Consider the following 19,291-nt stretch of genomic DNA (forward strand, 5'->3'; position numbering starts at 1 on the left):
GAAATGCACAATTATGCACTAGGATTCTTGATGTGTGGTGTGACCCGGACAAAAACTTAGGGAATTTTGCTGATAACTGTCTTTTAACTGAAGAATAAGATGTAGAAATGAGAGGAAGAAAACAAGTGCCACCGGAATAGACCAAGTTATTTAACTACTCGATCTCTTCTCAAATCTTGAACAATACTTGAAAAATATTACTTCAGTAGCCTTTATCTTGGTAAGATTGGGGTGTTTTGCAGTGTTTCAAAGTCTGAAGTTAACACCAGTTACCTAGCAGTCCCTCTCCACTTCTTCCCCATTTTCCCATAATTCTTAGATGTTTCCTCATTTTGCCACACCATGGAAACCCTGGAGGCTTCTTTCACAGGCCTGGAAAATAATTTTCCACAAGGAGACTAGGTCTGAAAGCTTTATTGGCTGATAATCCTAGCAGGGAGTTCATTTCTCTCAGCAGCACAGGAGGCTTTCCTAGACAGCCCAGACACCCACAGGACACGAGAAGAGACAGCAGAGAGCTCCTGCTGCAACCCCCCACTTCTGTGGTAGCAAAAAGGACCAACATTAAAGGCTCATGATGGGGGGTGTGGGCAGAATCATGGCCTGGGGATGTCTCTGCATCAAGCCTTGGCGGGAAGAAGGCCTGCAGCCCTCACCTTGGCATGTGGCAGTGCCTCCCCTTGCACCTGCCAAGGCCTGCAGGGTGATTCCATCTTCAGGCCAGGAGCACCAGAGCCACAGATGAGAGGGGGCTCAACTGCTGGCCCTCCTGCAGGATTCTCCATTCAGACTAGCTGGGAATCAGTCTCCCATACGATATGATATGATATGATGTGATATATGATATGATGCTCAGAGAAGACCGGCTTGTCCCAAGCCCCTTGCTGTGAACAGAGCAGCTCACCCTGTCACAAGCACCCACGCATCCAAAGCAGCCCTGGGGTCTGGGAAGGCTGTCTGGGGAAGAAGAACTCGGCTCCTGCAACCCTGCTCACCCCATGCCCTCCCAGAAGAGCTGTTACACCCCAACCAGCCAGATTAAACGTCATTTAAAATCATCTCTTTACTCGAAGCAGCAGATTTGTCATTTACTGTCACAATCCAACACATAAAACCACGTAATAAGACATTGAGGATTTCCATGACTGTAAGCATTTTGTGCACACCTTGTTAGTAGTTAAAACTGCTCACTTCTCTCAGTCTGTTATAAAAGACTTGAAGCTGGAATGTGATTTAACCTGAGGTTATGGTGTTTTCCTACTGCAGTGCTTACAGTCCATAATATGCCCACTTGTTGTCAAACTGCTGGATGAGGACACATGAGTCAACTCAGCACAGCTTTTCTTACAGATCCAAAGGTTTAGAAACACTTCAGACTAAGCTATCACATGTACCTCCATCCTCACATCCTGAAATTCAGGTGGCATTCCTCAGCCAAAAAGAAAACAAACAGGCAGCAACATCAGTCCTGCCTTTCTGTCTCTCTCACAAATGATGCAAATACCCAGTTTTGAATCCTCAGAAGGATTTAAAAAACCTGCTGAAAACTGCAGTTCAGGACAAGTGATCCCATTTCCCTTAACAATGTTTTGGCATGGGGACCCTATTCCCCATGGGTTACATCAGAGAAAGTGAAAGTTAACATGCGACCGCCCTCTGGGTGCAGTTGTGCTCCTCTGAGTTTTGCAGAAATTGTGGGCCTGTTGCAAGGTCCATTCACATGAAGTAGAAGTTTAATTTAACATGGATAAATGAAGCGTGGGCGTACTGATATATTAGAAAGAATACTATTACCCAGAAAATTACAGTGGTCTCATGAGGTGGTAAAGGAAATTAAAGAAATTATATTTAGTTAAGTTATACCATTGGGGGTTTTGATAGGCTTGTTTTTGCTTTCTAATCAAGTGCAACATTATTTTATTATCATGGTTATACTATTATTACTGTGTAATCTTGCACTTGATTACAAATCAAACCCAGTGATAACTACAATAATAAAATAATGTGTTAACATAATAATCTAGCTAAACATAATAAAATAGGTGCTGTTCATCAGGCACAGCATTGCCAGCCAGTCAAGGGAGGGGACTGTCCCACTCTGCTCTCACTGGGGTGGCCTCAGCTTGAGTGCTGGGGACAGTTCTGGGTGCCACAAGAAGAGGAGACTGAGGACAGACCTCACTGAGGACAGACCTCACTGGGTCTGCAGTTCCTCATGAGGGGAGGAGGAGAGGCAGACACTGATCCCTTCTCTGGTGAGAGACAGGGCCCAAGGAATGGCCTGAAGCAGTCAGGGCAGGGCTAGGATGGATATTAGGACAAGATTCTTCACCCAGAGGGTGGCTGGGCACTGGAAGGGGCTGCCCAGGGAAGTGAACACAGCCCCAAGCCTGAGAGAGCTCAAGGAGAATTAGGACGCTCTCAGGCACATGGTGGGATTTTTGGGGCTTCCCATGCAAGGCCAGGAGGTGGACTCAATCATCCTTGAGGGTCCTTTCCAACTCATAGGATACTCCATGATTCTAAAATTCTAATTGCTGTCTAAAATTTCACAAACACAAATGAATAATATTAGTGCTGTAGTATAATTAGTTACTCCCAATGTACAAGAGGCACTTATCCCAATATGGACTAGAAAATCTTGGAAAAATCATTATGGAAAGTAGATAAAGTATGGTGTAAAAGGTATATTTCAAGGACTTCACCCTGAAAGTTGTTTTTCCTGTATTTATGCTTGTCAACATCAACTTGCTGCGTTCTATCAACCAATTAATCTTGTTCTGCTGCTGTGCATCCTGGATGGACATAGACAGTTGGATTTGAACAAGAAAGTGATTCACTGCTCTTGGCTTCTCCTGTGTTAAATGTAAATCTCCCTTTCTGTTAATTTCAAATTGACTGATCAGAAGAAACAAACATAAGTCCAACCGGCAAATTCAAAACTTTACCCAACAAATCCAACATTTAAATAGAAGAGAGAGGAATAATTCCCATTCAGAACAAGCGCACAGGCAGAAGGGCAGAGCTCAGCTGCCTCCCAGCCCCAGCCATCAATATTCACAGGTGTCAGATATTGTATTTGCTGGGAATGTCCTGACAAAGGCAGGAATGATGCATCTGACTCCATGTTCTCAGAAGGTGAATTTATTATTTTATGATACTATATTATATTAAAGAATACTATGCTATACTATACTATACTATACTAAAGAATACAGAAAGGATACTTACAGAATGCTAAAAAGATAATAATGAAAACTCACGACTCTTTCCAGAGTCCCAGCTTGGCCCTGATTGGCCAAAGAGTGAAAACAACTCACCGGAATCCAATGGAACAATCACCTGTGGGCAAACAATTTCCAAACACATTCCACATGTGAGCACAACACAGGAGAAGCAAATGAGATAAGAATTGTTTTCCTTTTCTCTGAGGCTTCTCAGCTTCCCAGGAGAAAAATCCTGGGCAAAGGGATTTTTTCAGAGAATGTGAATGCCACAGTCAGACACATTTACAGGCTCCTGCATCCCAAACAGGTCCAGTGAAAGCCTGTCATGCAATTTCATATCTCAGCAACACCAAGACCTTTCCATGCAGCTGCTGCCTCTGACTGAGGATGGAAATAGACATTTATAAAAACAAGCAAAACACCCCAATCTTACCAAAAATAAACACGTTGCAAAACAAATTATACATCAGAAGATGGAGAGGTGTTGGTCTGAATAACAACTGGTCCGTCCTGATAACTCCAGCGCTGCAGGAGAGCTGGGGCTCTCACCAATATGTCAACAGGAATGGAAATCAAACCACCCAAAAAAAACAACCATGAGTCAACAGAGCCTTATCAACCACCCTGCCTTGCCCATCAAATCCCACACCTAAGAGCTGATAGAGGAACACTTCATGTTTGTATATTACTGATTGAACTTTCTAGTCTTGAACCTTTTTCATCTAGGAAGCAAGACAGCATCTTGGGTGAGAGATTCACTCACTGAACCCACTGCTGTCCCTGTGCTTATCAGACTGCCTGCAGGAAGAGTAAACTTTTCCAACAAGAAAACTTGTTACAAGCAGAAAACATGGAGTGGAAAAACGGAATATATCTTTGAAACGAATGCATGAAACCCAAATTTTGACACAGCACGTATTTTTAATCACAGCCTAGGCTCCATGACAGGTTCATGCACAAATTCCCCTCATGCCATTAGCATCTTTAATGACAATTTTGGCAGAATAGCCAGTAAGGATCCATTTGGTTCCTCTTGTAAATTGTCCATTCAGGAAAAGATTGGATTTTGTCAATGAGGCAGTGTGCAAAATAGTGCAAGGCAGAGCAGTTGGCATGTGGCCCCTCTTCCATCTATGTAATTTTTATTTAATTTCCATGCAAGCAGATGAATTACAAAGAGCCTGTTTCCCAGCATGTGCTGATAAACCACAAAGCAGGAACTTACTGCTACTTTTACTGCTAGGTGTCAGGGAAGTGAAGTAACTTATGAGGGTATTTTAATGAATAATAGACAACTCTAGAACCAGAATTTTAAGGAATATATTATGTGAATTGGATAGAAACAGTAAAATCATAATTTGCTGAGTAGAATTTAATGATATCAATTCAACTGACAGATGGGAAAGGAAGTAGAATGAAAAAGTTGAGTTAATTCTGAGTTAATTACTCAGAATTAAACCCCAATCCTAGAAACATGAATAATTTAAACTAATGTTTTACACTGGAATATTTGTCTTACAACATATTCAGGGGAATGGTAGAGATTTAACCTCACTTCTCTGTATTTCTTTGCATGTTGTGTAAAGCAGCTATCTGTAGCTGTATTGGCCTGCCTAATGGCAGTGATTTTCCCCATATTTTTGAGCACAAAGGCTGAGCTGGCCCATCACATCCATCTCTTCTAAAAATGCAGCAGACTATTGATCAGGTCTTGGCATTTCACCAGCATTCAGGTTGAGCCCTTAAGGCAAGAAATTATGATATTATTGTATTGATCACATAAAGTTACCATGCACTAAAAATAAATCTTACTTATTTTCACACAGTGCTTCCCATAATATAATATAGCAAAAGCACCAAATATGTTAGGATGTACACAAAGGCACCAAACAGCAAAATGCAGATGAGGCATCCATCTACATCCAATAACAAATTTCCTGGGTGATGAAACAGCTTCAAGTTGTGCCATGGGAGGTTTAGATTGGATATTACAAAAGAATCCTTCACTGAAAGGGTGGTCAAGCATTGCAAAGGGCTGCCCAGGGAAGTGATGGAGTCACTGTCCCTGTCAGAGTTCAGAGATAGGAGGATGTGCTGCTCAGGGACAGGGTTTGCTGGTTGTGGCAGGTTTATGGTTTGATTTGATGATCCCAGAGGTCTTTCCCAGCTTGGATGATTCTGTGAACACAGAACAGACACTGAACAAGGATGAAAGAGCTGTTCAAGGTGAAGTCCAGGCAGAGAACACAAACACAGCTGACCAGCCTTGGCGTTCTGGGTTTTCCCTCAAGTTCCTGCTATCTGCAGGTGCAGCCAGGGAGATGAAGCCATTTGTTAATCTTTACAGCAGACTGCAATAGGACCATTCCTGGAAAGTGTGGCTGCTCCTTGACAAGTGTGGAGAAACACATCCTACTGACTATTTCCTCAGCCCAATTTCACTGCTGGGAGCAAGTTCTCAGCATGAGATAATATGTCCCAGATATTTGGTGCATGGAAGTGTTGCTAGATTTAGCTGCAGACACCTTCTAGGAAGGAAAACAAGGAGCTTGTGGGTAAGAGAAAGCAGAAGTAAAAGCAAAAACTGGTGTAGGGTGTTCAGGATGGGCAGAGTGGCTGAAGCCATTGAGATGCACTCCCCTGTCACAGCTCATCTGTGATCACAGCTCTGTCTTAAAATCTGGGTCACAAATATGATGCTTCCAAGTGGGGAATATTTTATTTCTCACTTAACTAATGTTAGGGCAAAGATTAGGAGGAGTTGCTGCCCTCTCAGTGAGGTGCAGTCCTTGCTCTCTGGGCTGCTGGGACGCTGCTGGGACACCAGGAGTGAACATTTAACTGAGACTTTCTCCAGATGAGGAACAGAAAGGTCAATCTGTGTGTACAATGACACAGACTAAAATTAACCCTATCTTGGTACAATGTTTGTAGTTCTACTTAAATCCTTTCTCCTGATTTTAAAATTTTAAGGATGGGGATGAAACACACCCAAGGAGGACTCTGGGTGTGTCTCACATGGCTCCAGTGCCTGGAGCTAGTGCTGTTCATCCTCTCAGATTAGGCTAAACCTGTCTGTGGGAAACACATTACCTGTCTTCATTTTATTTGGTATCTGCATGATCTGCCTGATGCCTTTATGAAGCACCAAATTTACTGCTGGAACCATTTATCATCATAGAGTCTTTCTTTTTATACATGACAGTTCCAGTTTTCTCATTATCTTGTATCAATTTCTGGTTTGCTACAAAGCATAGGAGTTTATATTTCTTTTCAACTAAACTCATAAAAGTTGATTACGATGAGGCAATGCACTTACAAAACTAATACTGGATCTAACAGGCCATTGTAATAAAAAGTAAATAAAGATTCATGCATTTTAAAGCACATTTAGCTTCACTGATCTAGAAGGAAATTGGGCATGAGAAGATTGCACTGAGAGCATTAAAACTGCTGCTGTATTTAAATTGACATCAGTAAAACAGAGATCTATAAAACAGAAATGTAACTACACACACTGCAGATTTTGGGGACTTTACACTCCTGTGAGTTTTAAAACCTGTTGTATCTTCCAAAATTTTTGATCAAAAGGAGGAAATAAAAACTATAATTGGATCTAAAACTTTATTTGCATTAAATAAAAACATTTAAATGAGTGCAATTCAAAAATATTCTAATGAGTCATTCTTGCACATAAAAGATTTATTTTGGTTGGGCAATTCTCAATTTCACCAAGCAAACAAGACAGACCCATCCAATTTGATGTCTAACATATGAAAAATAGCTCCCTGACTGGATGCAACACACGAGCTTTGGGTAAACTAGAATAAGATAAGGCCATATGTTCAACAAGTATAATAGGATTTATTTCACTGAAGTCATCTGAAGTATTTTAACATTTTCCTTCACCTCTCAGGAACAGGCAGGGCAAGAGTGGACTCTGCCAGTTTCTTCTCCACATTTGTAGAGGCAGCATCCAAGGAGATGCCTGGGTGATGGTTTATGTGGCTTATGCTTACCTAGAACTGCTTCCACGGTGTGTTTTGGGGTGACACCACACCTCCAGGTGAGTGTGGAGCTGGGAGTGCTGGAAAAATCTTTCACCCAAGCCTCCAAAGGCACATGGAGGGTTTAGCTACCCTGCTCTGCTGCTCTCACTGCCTCTGAGCCTCTGGCTTTGCTGCACACCCCAGCCTCACACTGTGCAGACATGACTGACCCCATGGTGAATTCTGAGCCCTGGTAGCTGTGAGAGAGGAAATTCTGGAGCAGCTTTCACTGGATAAATCTGAAAAGGGAAAGCAGCCCAGTTTATCAGCTTTTGAAGGAAAGTTTCCAAGCTCATTTGCCTCTTAGGAAGTACCAAGGTGAATGGAGGCTCTGTTTGTTCACACTGCAGTGTTAGGATTTTCTATTTAAAAACCACTTCTTGCAAGAAAGTTAAGGGTTTTGATTTCATAATAAGTTGCTCAGACATTTGTCCTGGCTTTCTGTTGCTACACTCTAAAACACACATATTTTGTCTTCAGCTTCCCAAAAGAAGGCAGCTGGAAGGAAAGAGGCTCTGGAAAATGGAAGATATGACTGCAGCAGCTCAGTGTCTTAATGATGCTTGCTAGCAAACAAGGACACAAGAAGTCAGAAAGTTCTTTTCAATCCTGCATTCCTGTGGGATCAGAAAACTCCCCTTGTGATCTTTGTAATTGCTCTTTCTTATTTGAATTATGTAGCTCAGCACAATATTTTTCTAAGGTGAGTTTGCTTCCTTTATATTTTAAATATTTTTGGCTTCTAACCAAAACCAATAAAATTAACAAAAAACCCTCAACAGTCTCAGCCAGCCCAGAAGAGAGGAGTTCACTCCTTTCACAGCAGGAAAAGCAAAACACAAGTGTCTTAGGGAGAGCCAGCCTCACCAAGCCAACATAAAGTAAATGTTTCATGCCAAACCACATTAAGCAAATGGATGGCCACAAAAACACACTTTAGAATCAGGCCCTGCACAGACCAGGAGCACATTTCAGCACTGAGCTGAGTGTTCCACACTGTGCAGCTCTGGGTGACCTCAGCTGGACAAATTCCAGCTCATTTCTCTCACCTGTGTGTTCCACAGAGCTCCCACAGGAGAGTGCCTCGTGCTCTGGACGGTGGTGCTGGACCCAGGGAACAGCAGTGCCATGAAAGGAGCTGCACTGCAGTGGCAAAAGAGATTTCCTCAGGCTCGGAGGAGAGCAGCAAAACATCTCAGACCCTTCAGGCTGAGGGATGCTGCTGCAGTCACGCCAAGAGCTGCAGTCATGGCCAGGCAGGAAGAGAGTAAAGAGGTTGGAGGAGACAGAAAATTGCCCTGGCAGAAGTCCTAGACTCTCTGCATGTCCTGTCAATGTTCCCACTGGCTTTAGCACAGTCAGAATCTCCCCTCATGGACTTTTTAGGAAACCACTCCCCAGGCCCCTTATGCTTACAATTATTTACCTGCAGCCTGCTGCCACTGAGCAAAACAGAGGAGCAATCCGTCTAGAAAATAAAATCTAAGGTGTTGTGTAGTGTTCCTGGTTTTCATTTTTCCATATTTAGGTGGAAAAAAAGAAAGCACGGGACATGTCCTTTTAAATCTCAGAAATCAGATCTCCTGCTCCCATGCAGGTCAGAAAAACTGCTTTTGTTCAGTCCTTTCTGCAAGAACCTCTGTCTGTGAGAAAACCTGTTAGACCTCTGGGGCAAACACTGAGTCTCTGCAGTATCCCTTGGCAAGCTGTGAAAATCTGGGCTACAGATTTTCCTGGGAAAGGCCAGGCTGAGCTCCCAGCCTGGCAGTGCTGCCACGTGCCAAGGCTGTGGCTCACACACACCTGACCTGCCCAGGGCCAGGCTGGGATGCTGGCACAGCCCCTCATTCCCTGATGTGGGATGTGATGGAGGGTGTGATGGAGGGCACACCCAGGGCCTTTGGGATCTCTGCCTCTCTCTGGAGGGGTTATTTATCCAAATCTAACACAATCTGACTCAAAGGGTGTGCAATCTGAACAATCTCAGCCATCACAGAGCAGCCATACAATCTTCTCCATGACAATCCAAGCTTCTCTCACAATGGAAGCTACCAGAAACAGAGGCTGCTGGAAGTGTTTGTGCTCTGCTCATCTGTGCTGGACTGAGCAGCCTGAGCTCCATGGGCAGCAGCCTCATCCCTGGCAGATCACAGGCTAAAAGTCCCATTAACCCACAGCAGGCAAAGGAGCTGGTTACTTAACAGCAAGGGGTTTGGAGGAGCAAAAAAAGCATGTTTACAAATGTGGAATGTTTATTGTTCTCTGATGTTTTCTCCTAATGCTGGCAGATTGACAAGATCCTCTTGTCAACAGGAACAAACACAGAGGGGACAGTAAAGAATATCTCTGCTTGTTCCAAGAAGCCAGCCAAAGTCAGAGCTCCATGATATACAGGTGGCACAGGGTGAAGAAATAACAAGAGGCAGGTGGTAAAAAAAATTAAATAGCAACTGCTCTGCCTTTTTATCTGACAGCAGAATTTGGTCTTCAGAGTCCTATAAACTAATGCTCCAAAATGTGGATGGATAATGGCTGAGCTCAAATGAGTCACAAGGACCTGGCACAGAACTGCCAGGCCCTACCCACAGCAGTAAGCAAGGTGCCATTGAACTCTCTCTGAAGCTGGCATTGATTTATTCCAAAAATTATCTTTGCACCACAAAACCTCTGCTGCATCATCCAGAGCTCAACAGCAGAGGAAGCAAGATCAGAGACCTAAGGCAAGGGGTCTGCTGCTTTCCTCCTGGAAATAAGAAAAGGTTTGCCACATGCAAATGGCCCTGAGCAATGGGCAAGAAGTTGTAGGGAGCAGCTCCTGTGTAAGATTGGGCACTGTTGTAAATTCAGGCAACCCCAGAGAGGGGAGAGAATGATGAGGAGGACAGCATCTTATCAGAAGGCTAATTTATTACAATATGATATGATATGATATGATATGATATTATAGATTACTATACTATACTAAAGAACACAGAAAGGATACTTACTGAATGCTAAAAAGATAACAATGAAAACTCCTGACTCTTACCTGAGTCCTGACACAGCTTGGCCCTAATTGGCCAAAGAGTGAAAATAACTCGCACTGGAGTTCAATCAAACAATCACCTGTGGGTAAACAATCTCCAAACACATTCCACATGAGTCTGACACAGGAGAAGCAAATGAGATAAGAATTGTTTTCCTTTTCTCTGAGGCCTCTTGCTGCCTTTCATCTTCCCAGGAGAAAAACCCCGGGTGAAGTTCAGAGAATGTGAACACAGGACACCCGGGAGCTCATGCAGAGCTGCTGGCACCACTGTCAGGTGGACACACTGGGCCCTGTCCTTGGAGGAAGGTGCTTGCTGACACAGAAAGCAGCTCCTCAGAGCTGCCCAGCTCATGGCTCACACCAGAAAACAGCAGCTCCATGGCCCTGCAGTGGCTCCTGCTGCTTGGACATGCTGGGTAGAATTTGAGCTTCCCAGAAGCGTTACAGGGTTGGAAATTCATTTTCATTCAGCGTTAGAATAAACGCGAAAGTTACCAGATTTTTGCAGGAAGAGAGTTATATTAAAAAATACCTACTTTCAAGAGAGAAATTCTAGTTTATGGCTTAAATTATAGTCTGATGCACCCCGGTGATTTTGGTGCCACTGGCTAAAGTTTTAATTTTTTGCAACAGATCACCATAAAGCTGGCAGAATGGGGACTTGGGCTCCACATGCTGCAAAGTACTTCACCAGCAATGAGAATAACCCCATCCCTCTTCCAGCTTCCCAGGGGAAGGGCTGCTGACAGGGATACACTTCCACAGCCTCAATCAGGCTGCAGACAGGGATACACTTCCACAGCCTCAATCAGGCTGCAGACAGGGATACACTTCCACAGCCTCAATCAGAATTAGACAAAAGCACTCTCAACACCTTTATTTGCCATGACATGCTCCTCAGGATGCCTCCAGAGCAGTATCCAGAGAGAGCCCCTAATCTCCCACTTTGCCACAGGACACCCATGGCAAAACAGAGGCCAGGCTCCCAGGAGCTGCAGGGGAGAGGGGCTGCCCTGGGGAGAGCAGTGGCTTCCAGAGCATCTAAGGAAGAATAACAGCATCCATTTCCAGAAGGAAGGTGTGGAGCAGAACACCTTGTGGAATGTGTCCTTCCAGGACAAAACAAAGCTTTGCTGAGAGGCCAGGAGGGAGACGTGCACTTATTATTATTATTATTATTATTATTATTATTATTATTATTACTATTATTATTATTATTATTATTATTATTATTATTATTATTATTATTATTATTATTATTATTATTATTATTATTATTTATTAACCCCAGGTCACTCACACTGCCTCAGCTAACACACAGCACTGCAGGCAAGATTCCAAAATATCCCAGAAGCCAGAAAATATTGCAGCTGGCTGCAGCCAGGAGTTGTAGCCCCAAACACTTGCTCTGACTTTGGCCCCTGCACAGAGCAAAGAGCCTGGGCCAGGGTTTGGGATGGCTGCACTCTCACATGGGGTGGGGGAAGACTCAAACCATGCTGCCAGACAAACCTGGGCAATTGCTGACACCAGGGGCTGCCTGCTGTCCCTCCTGGTGGGGCACAGGGCTCTGAGGATGCAGCTCAGATGACACCTGGGGCACTGCCTGCTCCTCTCAGATGTGGTCACATCCTGCTCACCATAACTCTGCAAATTTACCAGCAGCACAGAGGCCTGCTAAGGGAAGGACAGCCTTGTCCTGAGGGAGAGAAAAGAGCATCCATACCATCCATACAGAAGACTTATGCCAGGTCTCCATGGATTTTTTTTAGGAGGAATTTGCAATTCAAGCCAAGGTTTTACTAAAATCTGAATTTTTATGGAGCTGGTTCTTATTACATTAAAAGTGACAAGATTTCTAAATCTGTCTGTACAGGTGCAGCATAAGGAGAAAAAACAGCTCAGTTACCAATAAGTACATGACCATCTGCCCAAAGAAGTGATGGCAGGTCAAGTGCTGAATGCTGCTATAATTTAATCTACCAGAAGACAGACAGATCTAACACCTGCAGGTGCTAGAAATGAAGAAAAACTGCTTTCCAGAAGATCCAAGTACATTCTGTAGCTCTTCTTGCTCTACCTAAATGTAGAGACACTGTTCAAAAGACAAATACAAATCCATCTAATACTTTAACATAAGTAAAATAAACTCCAAATGGACAACAATCTGTTTGCAGACAGCAGAGACTTCCCTGACTTGCTTTCCTGACTTTATACAATTTATTTATGGACTGCTCCATTGTTTGCAAGTCTTGTAACCAAAATCCATTCCCAAAAGAAGGAATTCAACAGAAAACAAGCCAAGACATAAGCCTGACCAGGGAAATTTTCCCTGTGCCCATCCCAGAGCAGAAGCTCCCCATCAGTGCTGTGTTTTGTTTCACCCAGCACAGCTGCAGCTCCTCGTGGAGGAGGTGGAGATGACCCTTCTCCAGTTCTATGGGCTGCTCACTTTTGCATTTTTCTTTTACTCAACCTGGTGAGGACCAAAGCTTCAACAGGGATTGGAAAGGTGTCTATGAGGAAGCCGCTTCACTTAAATCAACATTCCCAGACAAGAGGAACAATCAGCACAAGCATTACTGGTGACATTTCTCTTCACTGAAAATAAAAACTGCTTTAAGCACCGTGTATGGTATCATGGGGTACCTGTGCCCACACAAACAGCTTAACTGCACTCATGGTTTTACACCATTTCTGCCTCCATTTCTGGTCAGCCCTCAACACACCATCAAGCTGGTTTTTGGGTCTTTAGCATAACTACTATAAAACTGCAACATGCCTCTAGAAGAGTGTCTAGCAGATTTTTCTATGAAATTAATTGAGATAAAAGGAAAGAAATGGAAAGGAGTAGAAAACATTCATGTTAATTTGCTAATTTCCTATGAAGTATTTATCTCAATGGAGAATGTTGCACTAGAGCCATACACACAGCCTGGCTGTCAAAAAAGTCCTGGGGATGGGGCTGTTGCATGGATGAATAAGTGAAATTTTATCAGTTAGGACAAAAAAAATATATATATCTCAAGTCCAAATGACTGCACCCATCTCATATTGGTGTCATTCTGCAAATATCAAATTTTGCTTCTCATCTTTCATAACAGAAGCATATAAAAATCTTGAGGAGATTTTCAGACAAGACATCACTAAAACACACACATCAAAATAATGAGAAAGAATAACAAACGGCTACAATAACTTAAATTGCTCTGACAATTTTTGAAAGCAATTCTGCTTTAATAAGACTGGTGAGAAGATGACTTTCAAGTACCACAGAGCACTGTGGCCTTTCCTTCAAAGTGCTTTGCACTCCTCAGATAATGACACTTTCCTCACTCATCTGGCTTCCAGTTTTTATTGTCCAACATTAAAAGTATAACAAAACAAAAAAGAATTAAATAAACTAGATAAAAAGCCAGACATAAAGTATAGATAATCTCAGATAAAATCAAAAATTACAATAAGAGGAAATTTATGTGTGTGGAGCAAATCCAGCTTTCAATATGACAATTAAAAGCTCTGAGTCAAATGTTTTTGAAGAGGGTGATGCAAGTTTAATAGATTTAATCACTGCTGAGGAAGGGTGTGGAGCAGCACTCCCTCCTCTTGACAGGAATCATCACCCTCTCCAGTGCTGAGCTCTTGTGCTGATTTCAGCCCTTCAGCCTTTGACTCTCACTTGACCTGAAGCCATCAAGTTTTCCCCCAGTGCAAGCCAAAGCTGTGCAGGTTCCTAATGCTGTTTCCAGCAGGGAATCATCACAGGGTGCCACATTTTCAGAGGCTCTGAAAAACCCTGCAAGTTAACATTTAGCTGCCTCCAGATATTTTACAACCAGGGACGCATATTCAACAAGGTACAGAGAGTATCCATTTAGTATTGCCCCCTCCTCTCACTCTAAGCACAATTTAAACCTTGGGTAGCAGAAAAGAAGCTGTTCTATGGATTCAGGGCACATCATACAGAGCTTTCTTTCCCAACAGCAACACAGATACACCAACTTAATCCCATTTGTCACATCAGGCAAACAGGCAGTTGTTCATGTGGAGAAAATTCAGTAGCAGGACACTCAATATCTCAGCTAAAGTTTCCTATGAATCTAATAATCTGGAAAGAGGGTAAATAATGATGTAGTAGGATTTTCAAATTTCAATTATTTAGGTTAGCTGAGGGACAAGAAAGCTTAGGGACTTGGAAAGAGAATAAATGCTGCTGGGCAAGCACAGAGTGCAGCAGCCTAAGGATCCTACTGATAGCAAAAGATAAACTCACACTTCCTGCTGGATATAAATCTCAATGCACACACCCCAGCTACAAGGTGTCACTGGAGAGAAAAAAAATAATCCCACCTCTGAATTTATGACACAGATAGCGCAAGCAGTGTAGGAGTTTCCATTCACTCACACCCTAACAGAAGAATAAAATGTAGTGGTTACTTAGCACAAACAGAAACATTACACAGTTAAAACTAACAGGAATAAATAATAATTTCTGAAAGTAATGCAGCTGTCAGCTGGAACTTGGTGTAGTCAAGATGCATTTAAGCCCATGACTTGATCTGGTCTTTAAAATGCCTGATCATTTCCAGATACCTGAGTGTCACATCAAAGAGCTGAGCTGCCCTGCTCCCCCTCTGCAGGAAAACCAGCATCCAAGTGTGCCCCAGTGCTCAGCACATCTCTGCCACCACACCATAATGATGGTAATTATCAATAATAACAACACTGTGGGTGTAAATTGCTCTGGCAGCTGGGGCTGGTGAATTCTGCATCCACCACCAGCCCCTGGAAGCTGCCTCAGCCCCGGGCACCACCAAGGGGAGGGAGAGCAAAGCCCACGCTGGGAGTGCAGAGGGGTCTGCTGGCCACTCCTTGGGCACACGCTGACAGCTTCTGCAAGAACCCACAAAGCTCAATATCCCCTGCAACTCAGATCAGCTGAGGAGATTCCCTTGCATTCCTCCACCAGCCCTCTCTTTCCTGCTCATGAACCCATGACAGGATGTAAACCCACTGCTGCTTGTCCCTGAGTGCTCAGGGGTGAGGAGACAACCTCCACCTGCTCTCTGAAACTCCATGATGTGTGACATACCTGATGCCTATCAATATTTTAATAAAAATACCAGTATTTTTAATTAATCAGGCATTCCTTCACTGAAATGAAACACTGTGTACATTTCTCATTTACTCTCCCCAATACATGCTTATTAATTAGCAGACTAATTTGCTTACTTCTTTAGGAACTGCATGCCAGGGAAAATGTTCTCAGCTGTCAAATTCAACTCATCGATTACTGTAAGACACTTAAGACTAATTGATAAATATATCCAAGCCCTGATTAATTGCTGAAAAATCCATCATGCTGCATCCTGCTGTCCTTTCCTTTATAATAAGACTCTTGAATTAATTTGAAACTTGATTTTGCCTTCTTTTAATTAAGAAAACCACCAAAAAACTGAAGTATTTGTGGAGGGTGTCTATTCAATTTTCTGGTTATGCTTGAAGTGAAATCTACTTCATTTACCTTATTAACCAAAAGTAAGGAAATGAGCTACTCTGAAATTAGTTACTCTGTCAACTAGAATTTATCTTTGGGGCTGAGAGAGCTGATGTGGAAACTTGAAAGTAATTTCTTCACTCTTCTGTTTGTTATATGTATTTTTTAAGGTTCCCTCCTGATTACATAAATTAAAAGTGACTTCTACAAATCTGGAAGAGATGTGCTGCATACACTTCTCAGTACAGCCTTTGAAACAGCCCAGTGTACAATTATGTGGATTGTATGGAATGTAAAAGGTAAAATTTACAGAGTAAAAGTGACTGAACATTCACAGTGATGTTTCCAAGCATTAACCCTCTCCCTGCTCAGTCCACGGCCATGCACCCCTGTTATTCTCACAAGAATTCTGCTGATGTAAGAACGTTTTCCTCCTCCTTACTTCCACAATTCACAGCTTAAATAGTATTTTGAAAATTATTTCACTGGGGTCCTACTGAGATCAACCCACAAGTTCCTCTGAGGCTTGTTTTTCCCCAAATTGAACTTTTCCTCCTCCTCCCCACCTCACAAAGCCTGGAGGCAACAAGCTTTGGTCCAGCACCCAGCACTGCCCCAGCAGCCTCCTCATTCCTCAAAGTATTTCCACAAATCTTCCATGAAATTACGATTTTTGCCAAAAAAATCTATGTTGTACTGTTTGTCTGTGGAGAAAGGTTTGGGCTATCAACAGCCAGTGCTGGATGTTGTCCAGCAAAAAAGGAGGATCATTACAATGCCTCTTGAAACCAGTGATATTTCCTTGCTGCTAAAGGGTGGCATGCTTTACACCTTTAAACTACCTTAAGTAATCATTTTCTAGGCAGAACAGAAAATCCATTTCTATTAGTTTCCAAAGACCTTGAAAGTATGGATGTAGGAAGACCACTTCCATAAATTCACCTTTTTAGAGTCACTGGCTAACACAGAATTTATGCAAGTGCAGGTCTGTCACATAATTCAGTATTTATATTCTCCCTTTCAAGCTCCAGGGAGCTGGAGTAAAATGCTAAAAATAAAATACACATGTTATAATGCACACAAGATTTAGAGATGGAACTGTTCTGACAGTTCAAAATAAAAGATCTTTGTGCATAAGATCTCCATAGCTAGGCCTGTACCTAAATCACATATTGATTTAACTCACTGTAGACAAGTTATATAAGCTTTGGAATGATGTATGCTTGATCAATGTGTTTTAGAAATTAATCTCTGCAGACTTACTCATTTAGGCAAGTGAAGAAGTCAGATAAATATCCCTACATTTTACTTTATAGGACAGTAAACCAATTTCTAATCAAATTTGTAAGTAAACAGCATTATTTGTTTCCAAGAAATATCAATATTAAAATACCTTTCTGAGAAAATCTGAAAACAAGACTTCAAAAATTTAAAGTTTTATCTACAAAATACACAGATTATGAAATTGATACAAGAGTATACAAACATGATGATCAGAGATACAGAGGAGAACAAAATGCTCCTTTGAAATAGCCAGGGATGGAGACTCCTAGCACCACCCTGAACAAAGGGATCTGGAGTCGGAGCCAGATGAAAGTCAGATGTATTTGATATTTTACTTCTTTGAAGTGCTAACAGTGGTTCCACACCTGAGTGCAGGAGTGATGCCCCACTCCATTGCAAACACACTGACCCTGACATGGGGAGAAATAAATGTTTACACCTCTACAGGCAGGCCTCAGGGCGCTTTAGAACAGAGCATACTCTCAGGTTAGAGACAGGGAAACTGAGGCACGGAGAGGCACAATGGCCCCCTGAAAGGCACGAGGCAAGCTGAGGTACAAATGCCAGGAGTGAATTTTATCTGAATGCCAGATCTACTCATGCAAACCTCCTTTCTGATCCACGATTTTGCTCAAATCCCACTGATCCTAGCAGATCCTGACCCATCTTAGAGCTGGGTAGCTCATGAACAATGAACTCTCTCCTCACTTTTCTGTGAGCTTTTGTGTCCTAGCTCAGTTTTGGGGCAACCCAGCCCAAGGTGAAAAGCTGGCTCTCTGTCTCAGACTCTCCTGGTGGCCCCAGCAGTAGGAACCCCCTCAGTGTGATATTATTCACAGGTCACTCCTGGCACGGTGAACACCAGCTCAGAGGATGAACCTCAGCACAGAGCCACGACCAAGGACACACTGACACTCCCCAGGCCACCAGCACAGGGACAATCAGGCACAGCAGGCTGCTGCAGCCTCGGGGGACTCCCTGCAAAAGCAGAAATTCAAACGAGGAGGGAAGGCACTTACCGTACAGGACTGCAATGAGCGACACGGGCATGACCAGGATACCCACCAGCATGTCTGCTACTGCCAGAGACATCAGGAAGAAGTTTGTGGCATTCTGCAACTTCTTCTCCAAGGACACGGCCATAATTACCAATATGTTCCCCCCAATGGTCAGCAGGATGACAACCAAGATCAGGAGGGCCGGCCAATTCTTCTCCCTCACGGACATCCGAGAGACTTCGCCCTTCTCAGAGGTGTTGAGAGGATCAGATGTAGGCAAGCTCTGGTTCAGAGTCAAATTGCTGCTCAAGGACCAAGCCATCAGACCACCATGCAAACTAAAATCCAGTGTAACAGACACTGTTGTTAAGCTGAGCAATATTCCAGTGCTACTTAAAGTGCTCATTGTCTGGGGCTGGTTGCTCTGTCTCTTAACCGTGCCTCAGAGACGATCCCTTTTCCAAACTCCAGGTCCAAGGCAGATCACAAAACCTGAGCCAGAAAATCATTTGATCTTCCATAGTGAAGCAGAGCTTACAGAAGTTAGCGTGGAGCCCTTCTGCTTTCCTTGGGTGTGGTAGAGGATGACCATTGACCACCAACCTCAAGGGAAAGGAGACTTTGCAATCTCCAGCTGGTTTCCAAGTTCACCATTCTGAAAAGTAAAGGAAAAGGATATTCTTCACTGAAACCACAGTAAACACAACACCTTCTTTATTCCCCATGCAACTGACATCCTTATTCTTCCCCTTCCTGCTGGCTAGGACATTCTCCAGACTGCCAGCAATTTATCTGAAGGGTACAGACTATGCCTACAATCATGGGGGAGAGAGGCAGGGAATCACATCAGTGTGCTCTGGCTGGTTAAAAGCTGATTATCACTAATTAAATGTTTTGTGAAACCTGCAAAAGCAAGTCTGAAGAGCAAAATATGTTTCAATTGATATCCACTTCACAGATACTCTGCTGCTGTGTAAAATAGTAATTGCACAAAATTCCAGCCAATCCAGATAGTGCAGCCAAGCACAGGGTAATCCATCACCTTAAATGGAAGGGTTTGGATATATTTTACATATTCTAAGGTAAAATGGAGGTGGTGTAAAAACCTTCAGATCTTAATGATTAACTCTCCTATAATAACAAATACTGTTATATAGTATACTGTATATAACAGTACACTGTTATACAGTTCAATTTCTATTGGGAAA

At 42.9% G+C, this 19,291-nt stretch overlaps 1 protein-coding gene across 1 annotated transcript in view; it reads right to left on the bottom strand.

Annotated features, from left to right (window-relative positions):
* The window catches only part of HTR2C (5-hydroxytryptamine receptor 2C), a 40,538-nt gene extending 21,900 nt beyond the window's left edge, over nt 1–18,638 (bottom strand). The window contains exon 1 of the mRNA XM_005419858.3: nt 18,105–18,638. Coding sequence (XP_005419915.1) covers nt 18,105–18,489 — 385 coding nt within the window. The 5' untranslated portion in view covers nt 18,490–18,638. The remainder of the gene's footprint in view (nt 1–18,104) is intronic.
* Nucleotides 18,639–19,291: the final 653 nt, after the last annotated feature.

Source organism: Geospiza fortis, unplaced genomic scaffold (genome assembly GCF_000277835.1).
Source record: "Geospiza fortis unplaced genomic scaffold, GeoFor_1.0 scaffold157, whole genome shotgun sequence".
In the NCBI taxonomy this organism is placed as follows: Eukaryota; Metazoa; Chordata; class Aves; order Passeriformes; family Thraupidae; genus Geospiza; species Geospiza fortis.